The sequence below is a fragment of the Balaenoptera ricei genome, chromosome 7 (genome assembly GCF_028023285.1).
Source record: "Balaenoptera ricei isolate mBalRic1 chromosome 7, mBalRic1.hap2, whole genome shotgun sequence".
NCBI lineage: Eukaryota > Metazoa > Chordata > Mammalia > Artiodactyla > Balaenopteridae > Balaenoptera > Balaenoptera ricei.
In genome coordinates, this window is record NC_082645.1 from 76515284 (window position 1) to 76540386 (window position 25103).

The following is a 25103-nucleotide window of genomic DNA, read 5'->3' on the forward strand; positions in this document are numbered from 1 at the left end:
TTAAAAGTAAATCAAATGATTTATAAAACAAAACCTTTCCAAGTTTGGGCTTGCTTTCTACATTTAACTTGCCAGGCTGGAGGCTAATTCCCTCATATTCCATGACAGAGATCATTAAGGATAGCAACGTGAGTTAAATCCAGATCTTGCCCTTCGTGTGACTTTTAACTTCTAGTTTCTATGGCCGAACCACTGGCGTGTTTGAAGTCCTCATGCATTCACTGTGTTATAAATCTACTCTACAGCTTTGCTTCTATCTTCAGCTTACACAATAGCCATTTTATGAAGTGTTACATATGCTTAATACAATATTTTGCCCTAGCTAATAAGAAAAATACAAAGGTGGTCTCTAAAGTTAAACCATAAACCCTATTAGAGAACTCTAGTTAAGTATTTCATTTTTCCACGTAGAGGTAAAGTCCCTTAACATCAATAGGATCAATAAGGATAATACTGGTTATCAAATTTTAATCTTCAAACTTGGAAGAGAATTTGTTTTTATAACATAACTGAGAATAAGATTTTTTAAAAAAGTAAATTAGCTAGACTTGAACAAGAGTGTTAGGGAAAACTGACATATCTGAATTCTAGTACAGGTAATAAAAATCTGCCAAAGAATAACTTAATTCACATGACTAATCACTCTTTTATGTAAATTTTACCTACTCGTGAGAAATAGGGAAAATCAGTGTTACTATTTTAGTCTCCATATTTAAACTGAGTTTTTCTTTCTCTATTTTTTTTCCACCCTTAAATATAAGGGAAATTAACCAGCTCATTTCTGCTGGCTCAAGTTTCCTAACTAGCTTTTAGCCCTGAAGGTATAGCTGTGGTAAAACCAGAGACAGACACCGAGCCATTTATTGGAATTTTGAAGTACAAAATAGGCACATGTGCTCTACATAACCTAGTAACAGGGATAGCAACAGTTAAACTGTCTTACACATCCGATGTATTAGTTTGATTTGCATCTGTAACTTCTTTATCACCATGACCACAGACAAAAAGTTGGGAGCCCAGAGTTTTCTGAGCAAATCGGAAATACATGATGTGGCCCATTGCCACAAAGGAGACTGAAATCAATACGAGCAAGCCAAAAGCTTCAGGATTTGGAGCCAGGATGACCATGATGAAATGCAGAAGATCAAGAAGATAGTTCATGGAGTTCTGTACACCATTTATAATGCCTCTCTCAGATTCAACTACATTTTCTTGCAGCAACTGTGTCACAGTTAAATCAAAGGACCAAAGACCTATAATAAAAGATATTTTTTAGAAACTTAATTTTAACTTATAGCTGTACATTTCAGATTTATAGATTAAAAATCTGTTGACATGTGCAAAATACATACTTAACCCTATTACCTTAAAGTCACCATATGTATATTTATCATAGCCTAGCCTTAGAGAATTATTTTTCATTAATAAACACTGAGTTATTAGTAGCTTCAAGAAATTGTTTTTACAGCCACAAGACAAAAATAAGTCTAATCTACAAACTTCTTAATTCTGTTTTTCTGTGATTATTCATACTATGAAAGCAAAACTCTGAAATCAGAGATATAATAAATCCTATTAAAATTACTAGTATTTTTAAAGTTTAAAATGAGTAGACCTAATATATTGTTATCGTTAAAGTGTAAAGAAACTTTAAACCATTAATACATTTACTGTTTGGGTTCTAAAGCCCCTACAATAAAGCTGTCTTGCTTAAATATTAATGTCTTTGATAAATTAATGAACTGCTTTGTATCACAGGATAAATATGGTTTCATTTCAAGAATGAATTCAGGCAGAGATAATTCATCAGTACTCTATTAATGATTACTTAAATTTTACTTTGTAAGAGGTCTTTACATTATGTTTCCTTCCAGAGCTATAAAATCCATTTGTTTGGCAAAGTATACAATAAACAAATATCAGCTAGAGAAGACCTTTCAAGGATTTTTTTTTCTAACTACTGTCTTATTTTTTTTTTTTTTGATTTAAACCTCAAACGCTTTTTTTTACCTTGTCCCATTGAAATATTTGCTAAATTACAGTCCTTTTGGTAAAGTTATAGCAATATAAAGACTCTAAATTACTAAAAGTATAATTATTACTGATAATATCTTTTGAAAAATTAAGTAAACTACATTAAAAGAGTAAGATATCCATTTAGTAAAAATTTTCAAGCCCTAACCATGTTTTAAGAAGGTATACATACATACGCACACACACACACACAAATATAGATTTTTTAAACTATAAAATAAAAATTTCATAATAAGTGACTGGATTATACATAAGGATAAATAGTGGATCTTGCTTAAATTAACATTCAGGGAATATTTTAGACCACTTACTGCTGAATTATCTGAAACCACATTGCAAAAACACACTTTAGTTCATCAATATACAAAAAGAGATTTCTTACCGATTCTAGCAGCAATGACGCCTGCAAACAGCAGACTGACAGAGATTATAGGCACAGATTTAGGACTCATCTCTGGGACAATATTAGCAGGATCAGATCCGTTTGACATGTGTATATCAGTTGTAGAGATGATTTCAGATATTTTTGTAGGTGTAATTGAAAGTGGTTCTGTTTGAATGAACCTAGAACGGATATCTTCAAAAGGAGAAACAGACAAGTCCAAGGGGCTTCCAGGCATGAACACGGAGATCATACACAAGATCAAACAGGAAAGCTGTGCAAATCCTGAGATCAGACCAGTCCGAACCAGGCCACATTTTCGACGTAGCCACGTAAAAGCCACAGTTCCCATTATTCCAGTTACGGCTGATGCTCCCATCAAAATACTGAGGATGGACCCGCTCAGCCCCTGAGTGTAGGCGTACCCTGTAGTGATGCAATCAAAGCCCAGGACAGTCATATAGAGGAAAGCAAGACCCATGCCCGCCAGAAACACCGGCTGGTTGTAATAGGAGACCCATCCATCTCGGAAGGTGCGGAAGGGCTCAGCCATCTGGGAGGCACAACTTAGCTCTTGCTCATGTTCAAGTTCATGGACGTCAGGGTCTTTCTCACCCATTAGATGAGTTCCCTCCAGGGGTTTTGGCTCAGTTTCTGTTAATAAAAGACATTATTATTTGAGGGAGGGGACATGGGGGAAAAAGCCAACTATCTTAGTATTTTTTCTTCTCTCCTTTCCCTCACCCACGGAGGGTATCACCCATGGATACCCTTGGCTACTACAATATAAAATGTATTTTCTTTTACTCATCTAAGAATTCCAGCCAAGGAACAATCTCCAAGTACTTATGTTAAAGAAACAAAATACTATTGATACTTCTCCCCTCCTCGCTTCCCCTCTCTCTCAGAAATTATAATCCCACCAAAGTAAATAGCAGGAAAACAGATCAGATAATGTATAATAATTATCTGGGGAAACACAGAATCTTATTTTCTGGGACCCTTTTAAGATTACATTTGTTCAGAAGCCCAACTTCCTCTTCTCTTCTTGAAAAATGTCAGCCTCATGTCCTCACTCCCTTCCACTGTCTTAACAAATGGCATGTAACTCCCTTCTTTATAGACTCCTAGGAATTCTCTTGTTCTCTTTCTCCCACTGTTCTTCCCATTCCTATGGCTCAACTTTGCCCAGCCCTCCCTCAATGAATTGCCCCTCTGTGTCTGCTGTTCCTGTTAAGGAAAAGGGTCAGGGGTCCCATTCCAACCCCTTGAGGTTCAACCCAGAGTTGCTCCTCCGACCCTCAACAGCCTGGGTTCTGACTTACTACCACATTGATATATTTAACCTCATGCAGACCTTCAGGGGTAACTAAACCTGATATAAATTCAAAATTATTTCCGTCTTAACCAATATTTAAGGTCTGAAAATAAGAATAAAGGGATTAAACATTTTGTTGAGTTTACCTTTGTATACATTCAGCTGTTTCAACTCAGTTTCCTCTTTAGGAGCAGCTTTCACAGCTAGAGCAGGGGTTTTCTGATAAACCTTCCAGAGCAGAAAGTATTCCACACACATGGATACCAAATTCCATCCCGAAATGAATCCACAGCCAATGACTGGGGAGCCAAATGTCATAATCTGGCCTACAGCCATGGGGGCCAAGATGTTCGTTAACTGGTCAATCCTTCGTATTGTAGCATTCATATCTACAGAGGTAGGCGAAAGAGGCAGGTAAGTGTGCAAATCTATCAAAGAGAGACTGCCCACTTACATAATACAACTCAACTAAGAGTGTAGACTCCTAAGATGTAAACTTCTAAAAGCATTCTGCAAGCAAACCATTTTGTTAGAAAATCATTTGTTGTTTGGATCAAGTCATATTAAATTTGCCTCAAAAATCGTGATTCCCTTGGGATTATATAAATGAGCCTGACATCAGCTTTTAAAAAATGAATTCAATAGTAACTCTACATTCATTTATTTCAACAAGCATTTATTAAATGCCTATTATGAGCTAGGCACCATTCTGGCACCATAGCAAAAAATGAAGAATATCCTTCCCTGTCTTCATGAAGTTTACACTCCCAAGGGAAAACAAAAATAATAAATCAACAAGCATATAAATATAGAGCATGTCAGATGTTCATGAAATATTGTAGTGAAAAATAAAGCAGAAAAAAAGGGCATAGAGAGTGCTCAAGGGAAGGGGGAAATTTCAGTTTTATATATGGCAAGGTCAGGGAAGAACTCACTGAAAAAAAGAGAGCATCACAGCAGAGGCGTGAAGCAGCAGGAGGCAGAAGAGTGAGTCATGCAGATATCAGGGAAAAGACAATTCCAGACCAAGGGAAGTGCAAAAGTCCTGGGGCAGGAGGAGCTTGCCCAGAGGAACAGCGGGGAGGCCAGTAGGGCTGGAGCAGAATGAGGAAGGGAGAGGATAGGAAGAGATGCAGTCAGAGAGGAGGGAAGATTGGCCTAATCATGTAAGGTCTTAGTCTATTACTCAAACTTCAGTTTTTATACTGAATGACTCAGGAAGCCTTTGGAAGTTAAAGTACAGAGAGGTGGTATCACAGGACATATTTTTAAAGGTTTATTTTGGCTGCTGTGATGAGAAAACAGTGTAAAGTAAGTGTGTGTGGGGGGGAGGGGTGCAGACAAGTGCAGAGGCAGGGAGACAGGCGGGAGATGATGTGGCATGGTGCAGGACAGTAGCAATGGAAGTGGAGAAATAGATACTGGAGGTACTTTAAAGTAGAATCAAGAAGGCTTGAAAACAGATTAGATATGCTATGTGACAGAAAGAGAGGAATTAAAGTTTTTACCCTGAGCAACTATTGGAAGGACAGAGTTTCCACTTACTGAGAAAGGCAAGACTTTAGAAGAATCAGGTTTTGGACAAAAGAATAAGCATCTGGTTCTAGAGATGTTGATACAAGAGGCCCCATCAAGCAGACAGTTAGTCATATAGGTCTGGGGTCTAGGGAAGAAGCATGTGCCAGATTTGGGAGTCATCGGCAGCTTGATTTTTGAAGCAATGACACTGGATGAGATCACCAGGGGAGTGAGGGTAGATGAGAAGAGACAAGGTCTGAGGACTGAGTCCTGGGCATGCCAATGTTCAGAGGTCAGGAAGATGAGGAGGAATCAGCAAAAGAGGAGAAAAAACAGGAGAGCAGGGTGTCCTAGAAGCCAAGAGGTAACAGTGTTTCAAAGAGAGGGGAGTAATCAACTGGCAAGTGATGCTGGTAAGTCAAGAAAGATGAGCACTGACAATCAGCTCTAGACAGGTCACATGGAAGGTATTGAGGACCTCATAAAGAATAGTTCTGGTGGAGCAGTAAGGGCAAATGCCTGATTGAAGTTGGTTTAAGAGATTGGTGCCAACTCCAGGGGACACCATTTCTATTATATTTTAAGTGAGTGGCACACCCTGGATTCACAATGTGAATGTTGCCCCCCTGGCATTATGGAAAGCAAGGCCCTGACCAAGGAAAGAAATTGGAAAGAGTGAGCACAGATATTTCTTTTTGTTAAGTTTTGTTCAAAAGAAGAACAAAGAAATGGGGTGACAGAGACAGGGATTTTTAAGATGAGAAAAGTTGGGCTTCCCTGGTGGCGCAGTGGTTGACAGTCTGCCTGCCGATGCAGGGGACACGAATGTGAGCCCTGGTCTGGGAGGATCCCACATGCCGCAGAGCAACTGGGCCCGCGAACCACAACTACTGAGCCTGCGCGTCTGGAGCCTGTGCTCCGCAACGTGAGGCCGCAACAGTGAGAGGCCCGCGCACCGCGATGAGGAGTGGCCCCTGCTCGCCTCAACTGGAGAAAGCCCTCGCACAGAAACGAAGACCCAACACAGCCATAAATAAATAAATAAATAAATAAATTTATTTTTTAAAAAAAGATGAGAAAAGTTATAGCATGTTTATATGCTGATGCAAATGATACAGTAGATGAGAAGGGATGGAATCTGAATCTACTGCACAAGTGGCAGAGTTGTTCTTAGGAACGCAAGCAATTCAGCAGTGTAGGTCACGTAAACGGCCTCAGGTACAGCTAGGAAGAGTGATGCAAAGGTGGGAGCACACGGAAGTTCTCTTCTCATTTTTCCATTTTCTCAGTAGAATACAAAGCAAGGTCATCAGTGAAAGTGAGGATGGGAGAGGAGGTACTGAATGTACGAGGAAAAAGGAGAAAGTGAGAAACAGTCCTTTAGGAAAGTGGGAGAAGGAAGGGACCAAAGAAAATAGTATGATCATCTGGCAGCATGAAAGGGCCAACTTGAACCCAGTGGTCATGAGCTTTAAGAGAGAGCAAAGTTGTACGTTTTTTACCAGCCATGTGCTACTGTGGAGAATTGGATTTAAGCAGGGTCTTATGAAAGGAAAGTGACAAAAGGAGAGGAGGCCAAGTGAGCTGAGGGTATACACTAGGAGGTATTCATATGGTTGGAACAACTGACCTTGGAATTTAAGCTGGGTGAGAAGGAGAGACAAGAAAGGTGATGAGCAGTAAAAAGGTAGTGGAATTAATGGCTTGTAGGTGCCAACCAGGTTGGCGCATGGCTGGGGTACCAGGAGGAGTGAGCTGGAAAGATAGGAGGTATACTTCAAGTCTTGGATGCTGGAGATTGAGATTATGAAAAGGGAGGGTTTAGTGGTGATACCAAGGTCTAGGGTATGACCATGGGAATGTAGCTGAGTCAGAGTAGAGGACAAGATGAATAAAGGAGAGGAAATCAAGAAAATAACCTACTTTCTCATTCTCTATCTCATGGAGTAGAGTGAAAATTATTGAGACAAGTCCTCATCAATTATGTGGGGCACTTTAAGGGAAAAGCAGTACGTGACTAATAAGTACATTAATAGAAAACTGCCATTATTCTTTCTCTAGTTCTTCCTGGTCCTCAACTGCCTCCCAATTAGTCCTATGTGTGCAGAATGCTTATATGATAACAGGAGAACTTTGACATATTTCACCTTTCACTTGAGAGGCAAAGGCAGTTTTCATTGATCTTACACACAGCCATTTTTTGCCATGGCCTCATTAACTTCCATCTGCCCCTACTAATAAGTTCCTAACAGGGAAGTGTAGAATTGATCCAAATAACTCAATAATCTGAATCCAAAAATCAAGTACTAATGAAAATATACTCTTGGATCTGAAGGCCCCAGAACAAGAACAAAATTTAGTTAAAATGATTTGTTAATCTTTCACTACCTCCATTTTCAAGTGCTCATGAAGCTTCCTAATGCCACCAATTTCTATCTTTTATTTAGAATTTAGAAATTTCTATCTCAGGAAGCTAATAATGTTTAGATGTAATGTAGTGTCAGAAAACAGATTTTATTTTTCTGAAGCAGAATGAATGAAATAATAATTTTGAAAAAGACCTACTCATTTTACTGTTCACAGGCTAGAGAAGAATTGGTCCTCTGAATGTGCAAACATATTCCTTTTGCAGGTTTGTATTTATTCTTACGCAAACACACAAATCTGTGCTCATTTAATTCCAATTTAACTGTTTTCAGCTACAGCTGTGGCACAGAGCATGACATTCAGTAACTACTTACTATTATAAAAGGTATATTACATCTCATAGAATAATAATAAAAAACAGATTTGCTGAGCAAATAGTAGCTAGCAGGTTTGTCTACCTCAAATATGAAATCAATTTTCAGTCAATAGAGTTCAAACAAGAAAGTTATCTGTCGTACTTGATCAAGCCAGCCAGCAGATGTTTCTTTAGAATGGTGGACAAGAAAAACCTCAGAAGCTATTAATAAAAAGTGATTAACAAAGGAAATGAAGAAGGAAATAAAACAACAGATGGAATAAAAACTCAGGCAAAGGAAATGAGTTTCAAAAAGGTTTGACAGGTTAAGGGTCATGGCTCAAAAGAATGTTTTAATAAAACACTAAATCAAGTACCTAGACAAATTAGTTAACAGATTAATTAACAGTATTTATGTGGAAAAAGAGCATCTTTCCTGGAGCTGTCTAAATTAGATGGTAACAGCTATATTTTGACCTGATGCCACTGGAGTTATAAAACTTTTCAACCTTCCAGGGAAAATTTCTCTTGTTCTTTACCCTCGGTGATACAACTTCCAATTTTAAAAACTACTCTGAAATCAAGAAACATTGGGATGAGGAAATGGGAGCAATTAGCATCCAGCTCACAACCTTCCCTCTTTATGGGCACACCCCTCCCCCATCTCACACACACACACACACACACACACACACACACACACACACCCCTCACAACGCACACAACCGGTTCAGCCGGCCCTGCCCCGTCTCCTGCTTGGTTTCTAAGTCTTTGCTGGCAACCTCAAAATTTTCTCTTCTACTTTTCCTTTACCCTCCTCCTTTTTTTCTGTTCTATAACTCTGCCTTCTAGCAGGAATGGTACCAAAAACCCATGGTTAGAGCCTTGCTGACCCTCAGGATGGAAGAAGTTTCTGTTTCCTGTTTTGAAGCATGGTTTTTAATTAATTTTAAAACAAACATGGAGGTCGAAACCTGAGGAAAAACAACATGGAGGTTTTCCTTCATTAGGTTACTAACCCGTTCCAGGGGCTGGATCTGAAACAGCACCGCTTCCTAAGCTAATTCACAGTGGACAAGAGTTCAACAGGCAGCTTACTTCCTTTCTTAAATTTGAGAAACTCCAGAAGGTTAGAAAATAGACTGGTTAGCCTGGATTTTTCCACTCTGCAATAATTCCTCAAATAAAGAAGGACAGCTGAGAAATGGCCAGTCATATTTTTGTTATTTTTCTGGAATATCACTTTGTAGTCAGAAAGATCCCAGAAAGTTATGTGGGATCTTTGTTTTTGTTATTTATTTACTTGGATATTTAGCACAAATTAAAGATTCAGTGTAACCTTCTCTTTACTCAGGGCTTTTTTTTTTCAATTACAGACTCTACAGACTTCACAGAGACAACATGAGTTAAGAAATTCAGGTAAGAGAAAGAAAATCATCTTAAAAGCCACTTTTTTCCCCAAATACATTTCAACAGATATATATGTGATGTTTTCAAAATATATCCTTTTTGTGCCCTTTGAATTTTAAAACATGGACATGTATTACATCCTTAAAATTGCACACTAAAAGAGAAAGTAAATAACAGAAAGTAAATAACTTTAAAAAAAAAAAAAAAAGGACAAAGTCTTATCTTTTAATTCCATGTGACAAAAAAGAGAGATGGAATTATTTCCTATTAGTAAATGATCACAGGAAGAAAAATCAGTGAGAATCACTACTTTAGCTCCAGAGAGAATTTCCTGCAATCCAGACTCACATGTGTTAAATTCATCTTCCACACTCACCATCCTCTAAAATCACTGTGGTATTTCTATCTGGAGCAGTATTATTACTGCTACCACAAAGTGATGACTTAAGCAAATCCTTCATTTTCTTCATTTAGACCTTCCACAGATTTTGTACCCTTTCTCTCAACCTCCTTTCTACCTTTTTTTTTTTTTTAAACCACATGTCTAGTCAAACAAAGTTGCTTGCTGACCCCAGTCCTCAATCTTGCCTCTGTGTCCTGATAAGCCACTGAAGTCATCAGGAATGGTTTCCTTGTCAGTCAGGATGGTTGGGAAATGTGTTTGTGATACCCATTATCTCAATGACCAGCAGAGTTGACTCAGCTGACCAGATCGGTAGATAGGAGTACCCTTCCTCCTTTACTCTGTGTAATTTCAATCCAATTTGTGTCTGGGTGCTATATTGGGGGACAGGTGGGGAATATCGAGTGAGGTAGGTTTTTCTGAGCCCAAGTAATCTTGATGTAATGGACGTGTTGCTTTGTAAGCATTCTTCAGACTTTCTTTGCTCCTCTTGTATATGTTTCCAATGGACAACTAAGATGCAAGCTTTTTAAAAACCTATGTTCTACCCTGTATTTCTTTAGTATCATAATAGCAGTTACATTACACCATACATAATATAATAAAAGTTACCAATTATGGTTTTAAAGTTGAAGGAATTCACTTCTAGAGTCTCTCCTAGAATTAAGTTGTTTCCATTTGTTTGGATAAAAACAATATCCATAGTATAACCAGTAAGTACTGGTAATAATATCCACAGTATGACTGATAAAATCACAAGTCAGATTTTCACTGTTCTAAGTATTAAGTAAACATTTAGAAACAGTTAACAGAATTTGAAAGAAAGAGCTCAAAAGAAATGTTCTTCTATTTGCCAGGTTAAAAGAGAAGGTCACTATCCTATAAATTAGCTTCATAACAGTGAGGTAAATCTTTGCACTGAGACAGATAATGTTGTAAGAAAAAGACTATGACTTCAATTTATTATTCTTAAAAAATACTCGGAGAAAAAGGCTTAAGCCTCATTTACTACCACTGATTTAAAGTGAATCCTGATAAAACCCATTTGGTAGAAAGAGAAAAGCAAATTACCTGCTAGTTTGCTTCTGTCGTCTCCTGCAACAACAACAATCCAATCCCTTTGGATTGTGATTGCAGTAGCAGTACTGGCCAGGTTTGCAATATTTGCAATAGTGATGATCAGGATATAGCATGAAGTCTAAGGAATTACAGGAAAAAATTATTAAAATGTCAGTTTTACCACACTATACCTACCTCACTGTACAATATAGTTTAAAATGGTCTTTGGTAACATAATAATAAAATTTTTATTTTAATTTCATTTCATAAAAACATAAGAAATCATTCTACTTTGTACACATGAAACAATAAACACCAGTGGTCAAGTTAAAGGGCATAATGTCTTTCTAATCTGTATCATCTGTGGTACGCATAATACAAAAAATTTTAATAGTCATATGCACATTTATGTGACATAGTTATCATAAAGTGTTAACATAGGGGTGGTTTTTAATTTCCCCCACAAATATGTCCTTTGGAAAAAACAGTGAAGGGGAAGTGAGAAGACCTGAATTTAAATAAGAGTTCTGACACTTTCCAGTTGCATGACAATGGGCAATCAGCTAACATCACTTTGTCTTACTTTTTTCATCAACAAAATGAAGGCAATAGACTAGAAGATTTCTTGTCCTACCTGGCTTTGAACCTCTACAATATCAATCCAAACATACCTAAGAAGATTTAATAGGAACATCAAATTCACTGCTTTCCACTACACCCATCTCTCTCCTCTTTTCCATCAAGCTATCATGAAATCAGAGTGTGGGAAGTTATCTAGTCCATGTCCTCAAACAGAAGTATCACTTATTATTAGAAGAACACAATCATGACTGATTTATATATATGTATATATGGATACCATTTCTTAAATGGTGTGAAAAATTACAGGTTAATAATAAGGAGCTTAAAACTAGCAACTGAATTATGTAATACTCTTAGAACTGCCATTAGAAAACAAACAGGAAGGGGTTTCCCTGGTGGCTCAGTGGCTAAGAAGTTGCCTGCCAATGCAGGGGACATGGGTTCGAGCTCTGATCCGGGAAGATCCCACATGCCGCGAAGCAACTAAGCCCATGTGCCACAACTACTGAGCCTGCGCTCTAGAGCCCATGAGCCACAACTACTGAGCCCATGTGCCACAACTACTGAGCCTGTGCTCTAGAGCCTGTGCTCTGCAACAAGAGAAGCCACCGCAATGAGAAGCCCATGCACCACAACAAAGAGTAGTCCCCACTCTCCACAACTAGAGAAAGCCCGCACACAGCAACAAAGACCCAATGCAGCCAAAAATACATAATAAAATAAAACAAAACAAACAAGAAAACAACCAATAGAACAAAATTTAAATTCAAACAATACTTAATGAACGCCTGTTAAGGGCCAAAAAACAAAACAAGACAAAAATGGTAGGGGATATTAAAGTAGACACAGAGATCAAAATTAACAGGCCCTAATTCTTAGAAAGGTATAACCTTCCAAGACTGAACTAGGAAGAAATAGAAAATATGAACAGACCAATCACAAGTAATGAAATTGAAACTGTGACTAAAAATCTTCCAACAAACAAAATCCAGGACCAGATGGCTTCACAGGTGAATTCTATCAAACATTTAGAGAAGAGCTAACACCTATCCTTCTCAAACTCTTCCAAAAATTTGCAGAGGAAGGAACACTCCCAAACTCATTCTCTGAAGCCACTATCACCCTGATACCAAAACCAGACAAAGATACTACAAAAAAAGAAAATTACAGACCAATATCACTGATGAATATAGACTCAAAACTCCTCAACAAAATACTAACAAACAGAATCCAACAACACATTGAAAGGATCGTACACCATGATCAAGTGGGATTTATCACAGGGATGCAAGGATTCTTCAATATATGCAAATCAATCAATGTGATACACCATATTCACAAATTGAAGAAAAAAACCCATATGATCATCTCAATAGATGCAGCAAAAGCTTTTGACAACATTCAACATCCATTTATGATAAAAACTCTCCAGAAAGTGGGCATAGAGGGAACCTACCTCAACATAGTAAAGGCCATATACGACAAACCCACAGCAAACATCATTCTCAATGCTGGAAAACTGAAAGCATTTCCTCTAAGAACAGGAACAAGACAAGGATGTCCACCCTCACCACTATTATTCAACATAGTTTTGAAAGTCCCAGCCATGGCAATCAGAGAAGAAAAAGAAATAAAAGGAATACAAATTGGAAAAGAAGTAAAACTGTCACTGTTTGCAGATGACATGATACTGTACATAGAGAATCCTAAAGATGCTACCAGAAAACTACTAGAGCTAATCAATGAATTTGGAAAAGTAGCAGGATACAAAATTAATGCACAGAAATCTCTTGCATTCCTATACACTAATGATGAAAAACCTGAAAGAGAAATTAAGGAAACACTCCCATTTACCATTGCAACAAAACGCATAAAATACCTAGGAATAAACCTACCTAGGGAGACAAAAGACCTGTATGCAGAAAACTATAAGACACTGATGAAAGAAATTCAAGATGATACTAACAGATGGAGAGATATTCCATGTTCTTGGATTGGAAGAATCAATACTGTGAAAATGACTATACTACCCAAAGCAATCTACAGATTCAATGCAATCCCTATCAAATTACCAATGGCATTTTTTACAGAACTAGAACAAAAAATCTTAAAATTTGTATGGAGACACAAAAGACCCCAAATAGCCAAAGCGGTCTTGAGGGAAAAAAACGGAGCTGGAGGAATCAGATTCCCTGACTTCAGACTATACTACAAAGCTACAGTAATCAAAACAATATGGTACTGGCACAAAAACAGAAACACAGATCAATGGAACAGGATAGAAAGCCCAGAGATAAACCCATGCACCTATGGTCAACTAATCCATGACAAAGGAGGCAAGGACATACAATGGAGAAAAGACAGTCTCTTCAATAAGTGGTGCTGGGAAAACTGGACAGCTACATGTAAAAGAATGAAATTAGAACACTCCCTAACACCATACACAAAAATAAACTCAAAATGGATTACAGACCTGTATGTAAGACCAGACACTATAAAACTCTTAGAGGAAAACTTAGGAAGAACACTCTATGACATAAATCACAGCAAGATCTTTTTTGATCCACCTCCCAGAGTAATGGAAATAAAAACAAAAATAAACAAATGGGACCTAATGAAACTTACAAGCTTTTGCAAAGCAAAGGAAACTACAAACAAGACAAAAAGACAACCCTCAGAATGGGAGAAAATATTTGCAAACGAATCAACGGACAAAGGATTAATCTCTAAAATATATAAACAGCTCAGGCAGCTCAATATTAAAAAAAAAACAACCCAATCCAAAAATGGGCCGAAGACCTAAATAGACATTTCTCCAAAGAAGACATACAGATGGCCAAGAAGCACATGAAAAGCTGTTCAACATCACTAATTATTAGAGAAATGCAAATCAAAACTACAGCGAGGTATCACCTCACACCAGTTAGAGTGGGCATCATCAGAAAATCTACAAACAAATGTTGGAGAGGGTGTGGAGAAAAGGGAACCCTCTTGCACTGTTGGTGGGAATGTAAATTGATACAGCCACTATGGAGAACAGTATGGAGGTTCCTTAAAAAACTAAAAATAGAATTGCCATATGACCCAGCAATCCCACTACTGGGCATATACCCAGAGAAAACCATAATTCAAAAAACACATGCACCCCAATGTGCACTGCAGCACTATTTACAATAGCCAGGTCATGGAAGCAACCTAAATGCCCATCGACAAACGAATGGATAAAGAAGTTGTGGTACATATATACAATGGAATATTACTCAGCCATAAAAAGGAACGAAATTGGGTCATTTGTAGAGACATGGATGAATCTAGAGACTGTCATACAGACTGAAGTAAGTCAGAAAGAGAAAAACAAATATCGTATATTAACACAGATATGTGGAACCTAGAAAATGGTACAGATGAACTGGTTTGCAGGGCGGAAATTGAGACACAGATGTAGAGAACAAACGTGGACACCAAGGGGGGAAAGCAGTGGCGGCGGGTGGGTGGTGGTGGTGTGATGAATTGGGAGATTGGGATTGACATGTATACAATAATATGTATAAAATGGATAACTAATAAGAACCTGCTATTAGAAAAAAAAAAAACACACCAAGCAAAAGTCTAAACATCTTATAAATGTCTACTAGTCGCATTAAGTCAATTATGTAATCTGTTCCCTGTGTTACCAAATTCTGTATATCAGTTTTAAATCAAACGCAGCACATTGTCTTTACACTGCATTCCATGCTCTATACTTACACATGAACATGTTTCTGAGAAATTGCATTTAAAAAATGAAAAATGTAATACTATTTTCATAATTTCTTATATGATAAAAACAAACATATACTCTCATAGAAAAACTTGGTCTATAACACAATATTATTTTCATAATGTATATAAAGTCCAAGTTCAGTCTGACAATAGAAACTCTCCTTACTACACTTTTCAAACCTTCTCTGTGTGTTGCATACATCCATCACTCAGAGAAACTGTGCTTCCCCTATTTTCATGCCTTTATGAATGCCAGTCCATCATTCCAAAAATAAATTTTAAAAACTAAGAGGGATTGATGGGAAGATGGATGTGCCAATGGATAAATATATGATAAAGCAAGTGTAATAAAATGGCAGAAGTAGAAACTAAGTGGTAGGTATATGGGTGTTCAGTGGAGAATTCTTCCAACTTTGCTGAATGTTTGAAATATTTCATAATGAAATCTTGGGAGAATAACATCCCATTTTCAAGGCCCACCTAAATGGCCAACCCAGAACTCCATTTTTCTCGAAGGCACTTAACCATGCTACCATGTATCATAGTTACTATGTGTCACATCTAATCTCGCTACAGGATCCACACTTGAATCATTTTTCTATCATTCAAATGCATCTAATACAACTTATACACAATAATCATTCAACAAAGGGGAAGGAAATACTTTGACTATAGACTGAAAATAATCACTGTTCTTTAGTAATACTACTAATAAAATTATTCTCAAGTATTACAAAAAAAAAAAAAAAAGAAGTATCCTACTGGTTTTGACATGCTATGTTTAAATTTAAAAAATTATCTTTCCATTCTGAACATGTTCTGATTTCCATGCTGGTTTTTTCTCTGACTTCCATGTATTTCTGGTATCTTTAAATTTGTAAATATACAGTTATTAAAAAAAAAAAATTAACAGGCCCTATTTGTGAAAAGACACTCCCTCAAAGAGTTTTCAGCTTCTACCACTAACAGACATTCAATTTTCTACCATCAAGAATCTTATTGAGAACTTACAAGAACCCATCCATGGTACATGGTCAGAAGCTCTTTTTTATGTAAGAAAACCATCATCAGGATGATTCCACACAGGATGACTGAAACATTCTGGATCAGCAGTGAAGTCTGGGCCACTATACAGAGAGAGAAACAAAGTGTTCATACACCGAAACATCTCAAAGGAGATGTTTTTATCCATACATCACTGTTCTACTGTATATGCATATGCAAATTACTACAAGAAATAAGAATATTCCTGAAGTAAATCCTGCCTCAACTATTTCCAGTAGGGCCCAGCATATCACATCAGACCAGTAAAACTTGCAGACAGAATAAAGAACTACCCCTCATTTTTCCTGTTAGTTGAAGCCATTCATAATGACCACATTTTCATTTAGTTTATACTCTTTAGTTTACTGTCATAAACAGAACTATATTAACTACATAAACAAGATCCACCTCTCAGGCCTTTGTAGCTTAGGCAAAAATAAGAACATGTAGGAGGTTATGGAGGAGGTTAAGTAAGAGGTCATGGAATCCATAACCTCCTAGGTGGCAGGCTGAACTTGGTAAGAGCGTATGGATAAATAGGAAGGACATATAAAAAACTGCCAAGAATAAAGCAGCAGTGTGTTCCTTTTACTAAAGCTATTTGCATTGTTATGAAATTCTAAACTACACCTTTTCTTACAGAAAATGCCAACTTTCTGAGACTGAGGCACCCATGTAGATAAAGGGCTGGCATAAGGGCAGGTTAGGATACCACGTAAGGACACCTTGTAGTCTTTTCTCTACCACTCAAGAGGGAAGACGATCTAGGGCAGAATACTTAATATCTCTTATGTCTGTGTCTATAAGGTGAGGATATAATACATACCTGCCTTCCTTACTTTACGGGGTCATTTTGATGCTCAAATAAAATACTTATGAAAGCACTTTGAAAAATACAGAGGGTTGTATATGTAAGGTATAATTACAGCTCTTGCCTTTAAGGACAGTAAAGCTCATTCTGGCTTGGAAGATTATATCAAAGCCTTGAGACAAAACAAACTGCTTTCTGAAATTAATTTGAAATAAAATCCGAACATATAATTCGTTCATTCATTGCACAAGGCTATTAAATATCAACCGAATGAGGTTCTTGGCTTTCAGGACCGCACAGACCAGAGGAAAGGTAGACATGTGAAAGGATAATTATAAGAGCATAAGTGCAATAGCAGAGGTATTAACAAAGCTTCATGGGAGTGCAGGAAAAAAAAGTGTCTCTGGTTAACTCAGCCTAGAGACATCAAAGAAGATTTTCATGGAGGTTGTCACATGAGTTGATTACCTAGGATAAGTGCAAGATTGCTATCCCACCACACTCTTCTTCATCCAACTCAACATTCTATCCTAAACTACAATTTCAGTGCTCAACAGTCATAAGGTTAAAGGTCTCTATGTATAACATTCCCACGTTCCTATGTATAATGATGTAAGTAAGTAGGAATTTTTTTTCCAGGATACAAAACCCTTTTCTATATGTGTTTTGGTCTATCGATTCTCAAAATAGAAAAATGTCCATCTTGGCCATTTTACTAATAGCATCAAGTCCTAGAATTTGATAATCCAGTTGCTCTCTATCCGGGGGCAGTTATCCTGCACTGAAAGACACAGATACCTCAATCTTTCCCTCGTGTCTAGGATAGACATGGCCAGGTCTTAGCATTATCAACTGAGGAACTCAGGAAAATTTTGCCCTGAATTATTATCCAAATTGCCCTTATATTCTGAATAATTAAACTGTTCATTCACTTTCTCTCTTTCCTATACAATACTTAATGATTTCAGTATTAATGCTCTAGAATAAATGTCAATATATTATCATTTCTTCTTTTTTCTTCAAAAATGTATAATTCAGCTCTCTGTGATCCAGACTCAGGTATTCTTTTCTGAATCCATTGTTTTCACTTCCCCTACACACCTGCCTATATAAAACACAGTAACCCAAAGGATAGATGTTAAAGCTGTCCCAGGAACGTCACATTAAATGAACTCCAGTGCAAGTCATGGTTAAAGGATACCAGAGTTAAGTAAACTCTTAATGTTTAACATGGTTCGCAGAAAAGTGCCATGGTGTTAATCATTAACATTTGTAATTTATGAACAGCCAAAAAAGATACCCCACAAAAATCTATAAACTCAGTATCCTGGCATCCCAACTTTGGGCAGGAGCCCCGGGACCCTCCATGCAGAGGTGCTGCCACTGAGCACTCCATCACTCAGGTGGCAGCTGCAGACGCAAAGTGGGTTAGTCACAGAGGTTTCTCTCTAGCTCAGGCACTCGTCTCACAAACACAAAGGCTTTTATAACACCACTCACCTTTAAGTCTGGCATTCTTATCCACCCAATCACCAATGATGGCTCCTAGGACCAGAACAGACCCTGCCACCACCAGCCCGTAGACTGCAGTCAAGAGAAGGCTGTTTCCATAGAGCTCTACCAGAAACACAGACACTGCAAAGTGCCACATCCGATCCCCCTAGAATAAGAGAAAATAAAAGGTTCTGATAAAATGTTGTAGGTTGCTAGTCAATTATACTCAAGAAGTTGCTTCCTTAACAAAAGGGCACTTTCCGGCTACATTATGAGATTCTCAAAGTCAACAATTCCTCTATGGGTTGAATGTAGTCAGGTGTTAAAACTGTTTGTCCTGGCACAATGGAAAATATTCTTGCCCAGATACTAAGTAAACCCGAAAAAAGCATGATGTTAATGAAACAAACATTATCATTCTAGAAAAAAATACAGTTTCCAAGCCCAAGGAGGTTTTTTTGAGATAAAACCTGCTCCTTTTTGTATCAGGTTTCTAGCCGGGCCTGGGATTTACCTATCCTGATTTGAAAGGCATAAAGGAGTTTGCTACTGAACCAGAAAGAAACAAGTATAGTTTACAAATGTCAGTTATGCCTTGAATGTCAAGAAAGAGCCAGTTTCCCAACTTGTAAAATGGTAAGAATGGACTATATGACCTCTCAAGTTTCTTTTACCCCTAACATTCTAAAATCTATGTTCTATTTTCACAAATAAATTTCAAAGTCATAAAACAGCAGAACAATCAGAAAGAGGAAGTTAATATGTGCATATTCTGGTACCATATGAATGAAGATGTCAGAAATAAATACATAAGTAGTTATTTAGTTATTTTCGACACAGTAGTTATTTTCGACACAGACGAGTTTTAAAAGGGGAAAAAAAATATTTCTTCACTCCAGAGTATACAGGGAATTTTGGAATTCATTGCTGTAAAATGTGGAATAACAGAAGCTTTTAAATGAGTCAGGCAAATTAATGTGTAAGAAATCTATAATGGACCTAGTTATGAGCTTTTAGGTTCCACCCCTGACTTGTAAGGTTAACCTAAAACAGGACAACAATGTTCTATCATAACCTATCTCTGTAAGAAATCACTACAGGAAACTAAATTCCCAGGCTAGGCTCCTTATAGACTGGAAGTAGTACTACACTCCTAGTTCTTTCCAATGTCTCTTAACATCCTCCTGAAAAATTTAATGTATAAGGAGCAAAGTATTATCCTAGTATGGCAAATGCTTTTAAACATTTAATAAAGGCAAGACAACAATCTTATGCATCCAAAGTTAAATTGATGCACATATTCTGTAGCAATCATTTATAATAAACTTCATGTAGACCAGTATTTCTCAAGTGCGGGTGATTTTACCCTCTAGGGATCACTAAGCAATGTCTGGAGCTATTTTGGGTTGTCACATCTGCAAGGGTGGATTTACTACTGGCATCTACAGTCCCCCACAACAAAGAATTACCCAACCCAAGATGTCAATAGCGCCAAGGTACAGAAACTTTGGTGTAGAGGATTATGAACATTGTTTAGAACCACAATTTAAAATTAACATAAGATTAGGGCCTTGAGGGATAGGGTGAACATGGTCAAGTAAACGTTAAAACAGACACTGGAAGCCAGTGGAAATACCATGCTTGAAAGACTGATTCTCACTCGATGGTCTGGAATGTGAGCTCTAGAACCTTCTGCACTCTCAACCCTCAGCACAGTGCAGAGCCCAGAGTAGAAACACAACAAATAACTGTGGAATCAACAAAGGAGTGGATATGCAGTGGATCCCGGCTGTAAATGAATATAGAGTAAGACTTATTTATGAACTATATTGTTCTGGTACATTAGATTTGTTCCATGAATGTTCAAGAAGTTTGACGCTTAATCAGTACCATAATTCATATTTCTGGGACAGCTTTTTAAAGTTTGCTCTGAAAACAGAAATCTTTTCCATTTAAGTTGGAATTACATTTCAAATACCATTGTACTAAATGACTAAAAATATATATTCACATACAATTTGCTTGAAACCAATAAAAAGACAAGTTTATACATTAAGATAAAAATGTCAATAAGAATAACAAATTAAGCTATTTTCTTAATCTTTAACATGAGAAACAAATTTAGATTTGATTAGAATAAAATGGCATGAGGCGAGGGGAGGTACTTTATCCTAATCTCTATTCCTCTGAAAAGACAAAAACATATAAATGCCTCAAATGATAGGTTGCCTCCATGAGTGAATTTCCTCTTTCTTAACATAAAGAATAAGAAATATTATTCCACTACTATTGCTTCTTCCTTTTTTAAAAAAATTTATTTTTATTGAAGTATAGTTGATTTACAATGTTGTGTTAGTTTCTGGTGTACAGCAAAGTGATTCAGTTATGTGCTCTTTTCCATATTCTTTTCCATTATGGTTTATCACAGGATATTGAATATAGTTCCCTGTGCTATATAGTAGGTGCTTCTTTCTTTCTTTGTTGTTTTATTTTTTCGCTTTAAAGCAGGACTTGAAACAAGTGCTATGAAATGAAAGTTTTCTCTCTTGCTTGTTCCTGTATGGCACGCCTCCTCCTTGATGGACAGGAATAAAACTGCTCCACTTGGGACTTCCCTGGTGGCTCAGTGGTTAAGAATCCACCTGCCAATGCAGGGGACAGAGGTTTGAGCCCTGGTCTGGGAAGATCCCACATGCCACAGAGCAACTAAGCCCGTGCTCCCACAAGCCACTACTACTGAGCCCACACGCCACAACTACTGAAGCCCGCGCACCTAGAGCCTATGTTCTGCAACAAGAGAAGCCACTGCAATGAGAAGCCTGAGCATCGCAACAATGAGTAGCACCCCCTCGCCGCAACTAGAGAAAGCCCACGCGCAGCAACAAAGACCCAATGCAGCCAAAAATAAAATTAATTAATTAATTAAAAAACAAACAAATAAGCAAACAAACAAAAACTGCTCCACTTGCCCCAATTTCCAAAGGGTTTAGGCTTTAAGAAGAAACAGACTCTACACTCACAAAGCCCAAGAATCAGGTAAACTCTCTGTAAAGGTTGACCAAGTGCAATCTCAGGCCCACCCACCCATTCCTTCCTAACGTCCATTTCCTGTCCTCCCACAAGCTCTCATCATACTTTGAAGATTTGTTTACATGTTCATCTATCTCCAGTGCACTGAGAGCCAAAGGCCAAATGAATGTCTGTGAATGAATGATCACAGTCATTAATGCACTGAATACTTTTTGAGAGGCTACTATGTACCCAACAATACTGCAGGCACTAGAAATTCAGCACTGCGCCAAAATCAAGATTCATGCTTTCATGCTGCTTGCATCCCAGTGAACAGAGACCAAAACCAAATCTAGAATAGGTCAGGTGGTATAAATGCTATGAGGAAAAATGCAGTAGGGTGGGGCAGGAAGGTGGCATTTTGCATGAAGTAGTTAAAGACCTATGAGCAGAAACCCAAGGAAGTAAGATCTGGCACCATGCAGACATATGGCATATAAATGGAGACAGTCCATAGCATAATGCATAAGATTTTAGCACTGGCCACCCTTTTTCACTGCCTTACACTGTTAGTTATCTTTTTGTAATTAGATATATTTTTTTAAAGCCCAACCTGAATTATAAGCTCCTTGATGACAGGATCCACTTCTTACCATACTTTGTATTCCAGTGGTATAGAGTAAAATATATTGATCCACTGGCAGAAAGAAATGAAGTCAGAAATAAAAAGCATTCAACCTCACACAGACCTAATGCAATATAATCTTCTACCCTAACACCTCTATACTCAGTGTATAGGAAACCATGATTCGGCAGAGTCAGTAGGGTAATGCATAGATAGGCATGTATACGTATGTATATACATATATAATAAATAAGCAGACATCTTTTGTTGTAATAAAATCAGGCAAAGTGTCAAACAGGAGACAAAACTCAAAAGATAGAATTAGAGAGCATTCCTCTTTTGCACTCCTCTGCAATAAGTGAAAATCCACTAAAACTTACATGACTACAATTGCTGTGTTTTGTTTTGTTTTGTTTTAATCCAAGTTTCCCACAAGAACTCCTTTTGCTCAATTTACTGTAAGACTGGAGTAAGCATCTGTCACTTTTCTTGTGTTTTTCACTCATGACAAAAAAGATCCTCCTGGAACAATCACAGTTCCACTCCTTTGGCAAATCTGACCTGCCAACCTAATAACGAAAGGTCGCATAAACCTTAAACTTAATCAGTGTTTGGAAGTTAGGCACCTTCTTCCCCTAAGAGATAGGTCCAGACCACAAGGTGAGAATTTCAGGTACTATCTCCATCACTTATTGGGTTTTTTTAAATACTTAATACTTACTGAATTAAATTGGAAGAACAATTTAATTGTATTTAAATTAATTAAGGGTAGTTCCACTCAATTTCTACTTAGAATCATCAGTTATTGGAAATGAAACTCATGCCCACTCCACCTTGTTTACATGTATTTGCAGAGTCATCCCTGTCTAAGCCTCTGGGGAGAAAGAAGCTGGCCTTTCTAAAAAAGCCATCTTTGAACTGCTATTTCTTAAAGAGCTGATAACTTAGCTTAATAATTTCCCAAGGGCATGGGTACAGATTTCCTCATACAATAGTTTGCATTCATGTCTTAAGAACGATCCAAAAGAAGTTTCCAGTTTAAAAAGAAAGTAACATTTACAAAATTTACTCTCAAAATTCTTTCCCCTTACTTATGGTTCTTTTAAATTAAATATCATACACGAGGCAGGAATAGAATTTACGCAGGTTTATTGCTTTTAAACAATAAGACCAATTGTTTAATTTAAAAGATTCTAATCATCATTAAATTAAATACACATCTAGCATCCTTTGGGGATTATTCTTTTGGGTTGAGGAGTGTTGATGGAGGAATCCAGGCCCACAGAAACACTGGGACTCTTCCAAGACCATGGAAGAAGTCAGAGGGAGAATTATGAGTCAGTTGCTGCTTTTCGTTGGATGATGGTTTTTAAGCTAGACTGAGATGCCCCACACATGTCTAGCTACAGATAACATTTTAAAAGACCAGAATTTTCATCACTCATATTTTTGTTCTTGGGGTCAGTTATATTTAAATTAACCTTAGAATGCTATTTTTAGCCTAACTCAGTCACTCCACTATTCTACTGTATTTTCATAGCGCAGTAGGCTGGAACTTATAATTTTAACAAAAGAAGAAAACAGAGAAATATCTTAAAATGTGAAAAAATAGAAGGTCCATGAGACATCCATCCATTCTTATGAGCAGATATTACCATTTATTAACCCTTGTAATGCAAAATACAATTTACAAACAATGCAAATAGTCCTGTCCTTGTTAATCCTGTTTTTTGATAGCTGCCAGTCTACATAAAGTATGATAGCTCAATAATTAACAGCATTTACTAACACCTATGGGAAAATATCTTTGGTGAAAATAACTTTTTCGTTAGAGCATGTGTGTTTGGTTGATTTATTTCTTCAGCTGCATGACAAAACTGCAGGATGGCTTAATACAACTGGCCCAAATGAGAGAAACAAGAAATTGTGCAACTATGTTGTAAGAATTACTGTAGATTTTCACTTACCCATGTAGATAGAGAATGACCAAGGTAGAGAAGGAATTTTGCAGAGATCAGGTAGTTTGCTAAGGATCCTGCAAAGACACACAGTAGGTAGATAAAAAGCGTATTTAGTCACTTGAGTGAGCTGAGATTGGAATGCTTACTCATTTGTCCTTATTAAACATAATTATTGAAAACTACTTTGTGGGGCAAACCATGTACATTTCATCAAGTCACCTAGAAATGGATGATGGGTCGATGAAAAATTCAGCATGACCTCTTGGTCAATAACTGTGTAACTTCACATACAGTCAAGAAAGCTCTTGATTCCACATTCTTTAACTCCATTTTATTGTTGACAAGATAATCCAAACCACCCAGTCTACTTGTCCATCCTTGCCTGTGTGCACGCCCCTTTTCCCATACCTTGAAATGCCTTTCTTCCTTAACCCCCACCAAAATATGAGTCGAACGAGCTACTAATCACACTGGTTAACAGCTGAGCCACATTCCTCCAGAACCTGCGTGGAGGTGCCGGTCTCCACTGCGCAACCTGCTTCTACCCCATGCGCTCGGTCCACTCACCACAGCATCCTCCCCGGCGGTTTTGCCCTCTTGCCCTGGTCATGACACCAGGCGCCCCCCGCTTGCTCTTCTGCTGCTACGGCTGCCGCTCCTGCTGAGGTGCTTGTTAAGAGGAGGGCAGGGAACTGAAGAGAGCACCGCTGAAAACACAACAGCTCTGTGCAAAAAGCCCCCGACGACGACTATAGCAAAAAAAAACACAAAAAAACAAAAGGAAAACGGCCCGGGGGTCTTCTTTTGGTCTTCTTTCCAAACTTAGCTAACACTGTAGCTGAAGTTGGAAAGGCAAAGCCTTATGGAAGCGGGTGGGAGGCTCAACAGGCCGGCCGAGCCGCGTCGGGTGTCCTGTGGGTGCTGCCGCCACTGCCGCCGCCGCCGCCGCCGCCGCCGCCGCCGCCTCGG

At 37.8% G+C, this 25103-nt stretch overlaps 1 protein-coding gene across 1 annotated transcript; it reads right to left on the minus strand.

The window, feature by feature from the left end:
• SLC40A1 (solute carrier family 40 member 1) lies at positions 1 to 25103 on the minus strand. Its single transcript, XM_059928325.1, has 8 exons — positions 24702 to 25103; positions 24141 to 24208; positions 18546 to 18705; positions 16202 to 16317; positions 10859 to 10985; positions 3881 to 4123; positions 2417 to 3070; positions 1 to 1253 (listed from the first exon to the last, which is right to left on the minus strand). The coding sequence occupies exons 1-8, from the start codon at positions 24742 to 24744 to the stop codon at positions 940 to 942; spliced, it is 1725 nt and encodes a 574-aa protein (XP_059784308.1). The 5' UTR covers positions 24745 to 25103; the 3' UTR covers positions 1 to 939.

Bases quoted from the DNA above. Each gene is read 5' to 3' on its own strand.
- SLC40A1 (XM_059928325.1), bottom strand. From the start codon at position 24,744: ATGACCAGGGCAAGAGGGCAAAACCGCCGGGGAGGATGCTGTG. The intron at 16,318-18,545 runs GTGAGTGGTGTT...CTCTCTGTATAG, and splicing joins TAAGAATGCCAGACTTAAAG to TGGCCCAGACTTCACTGCTG. The intron at 10,986-16,201 runs GTAAGTTCTCAA...GTAATTCCTTAG, and splicing joins TGTACCATGGATGGGTTCTT to ACTTCATGCTATATCCTGAT.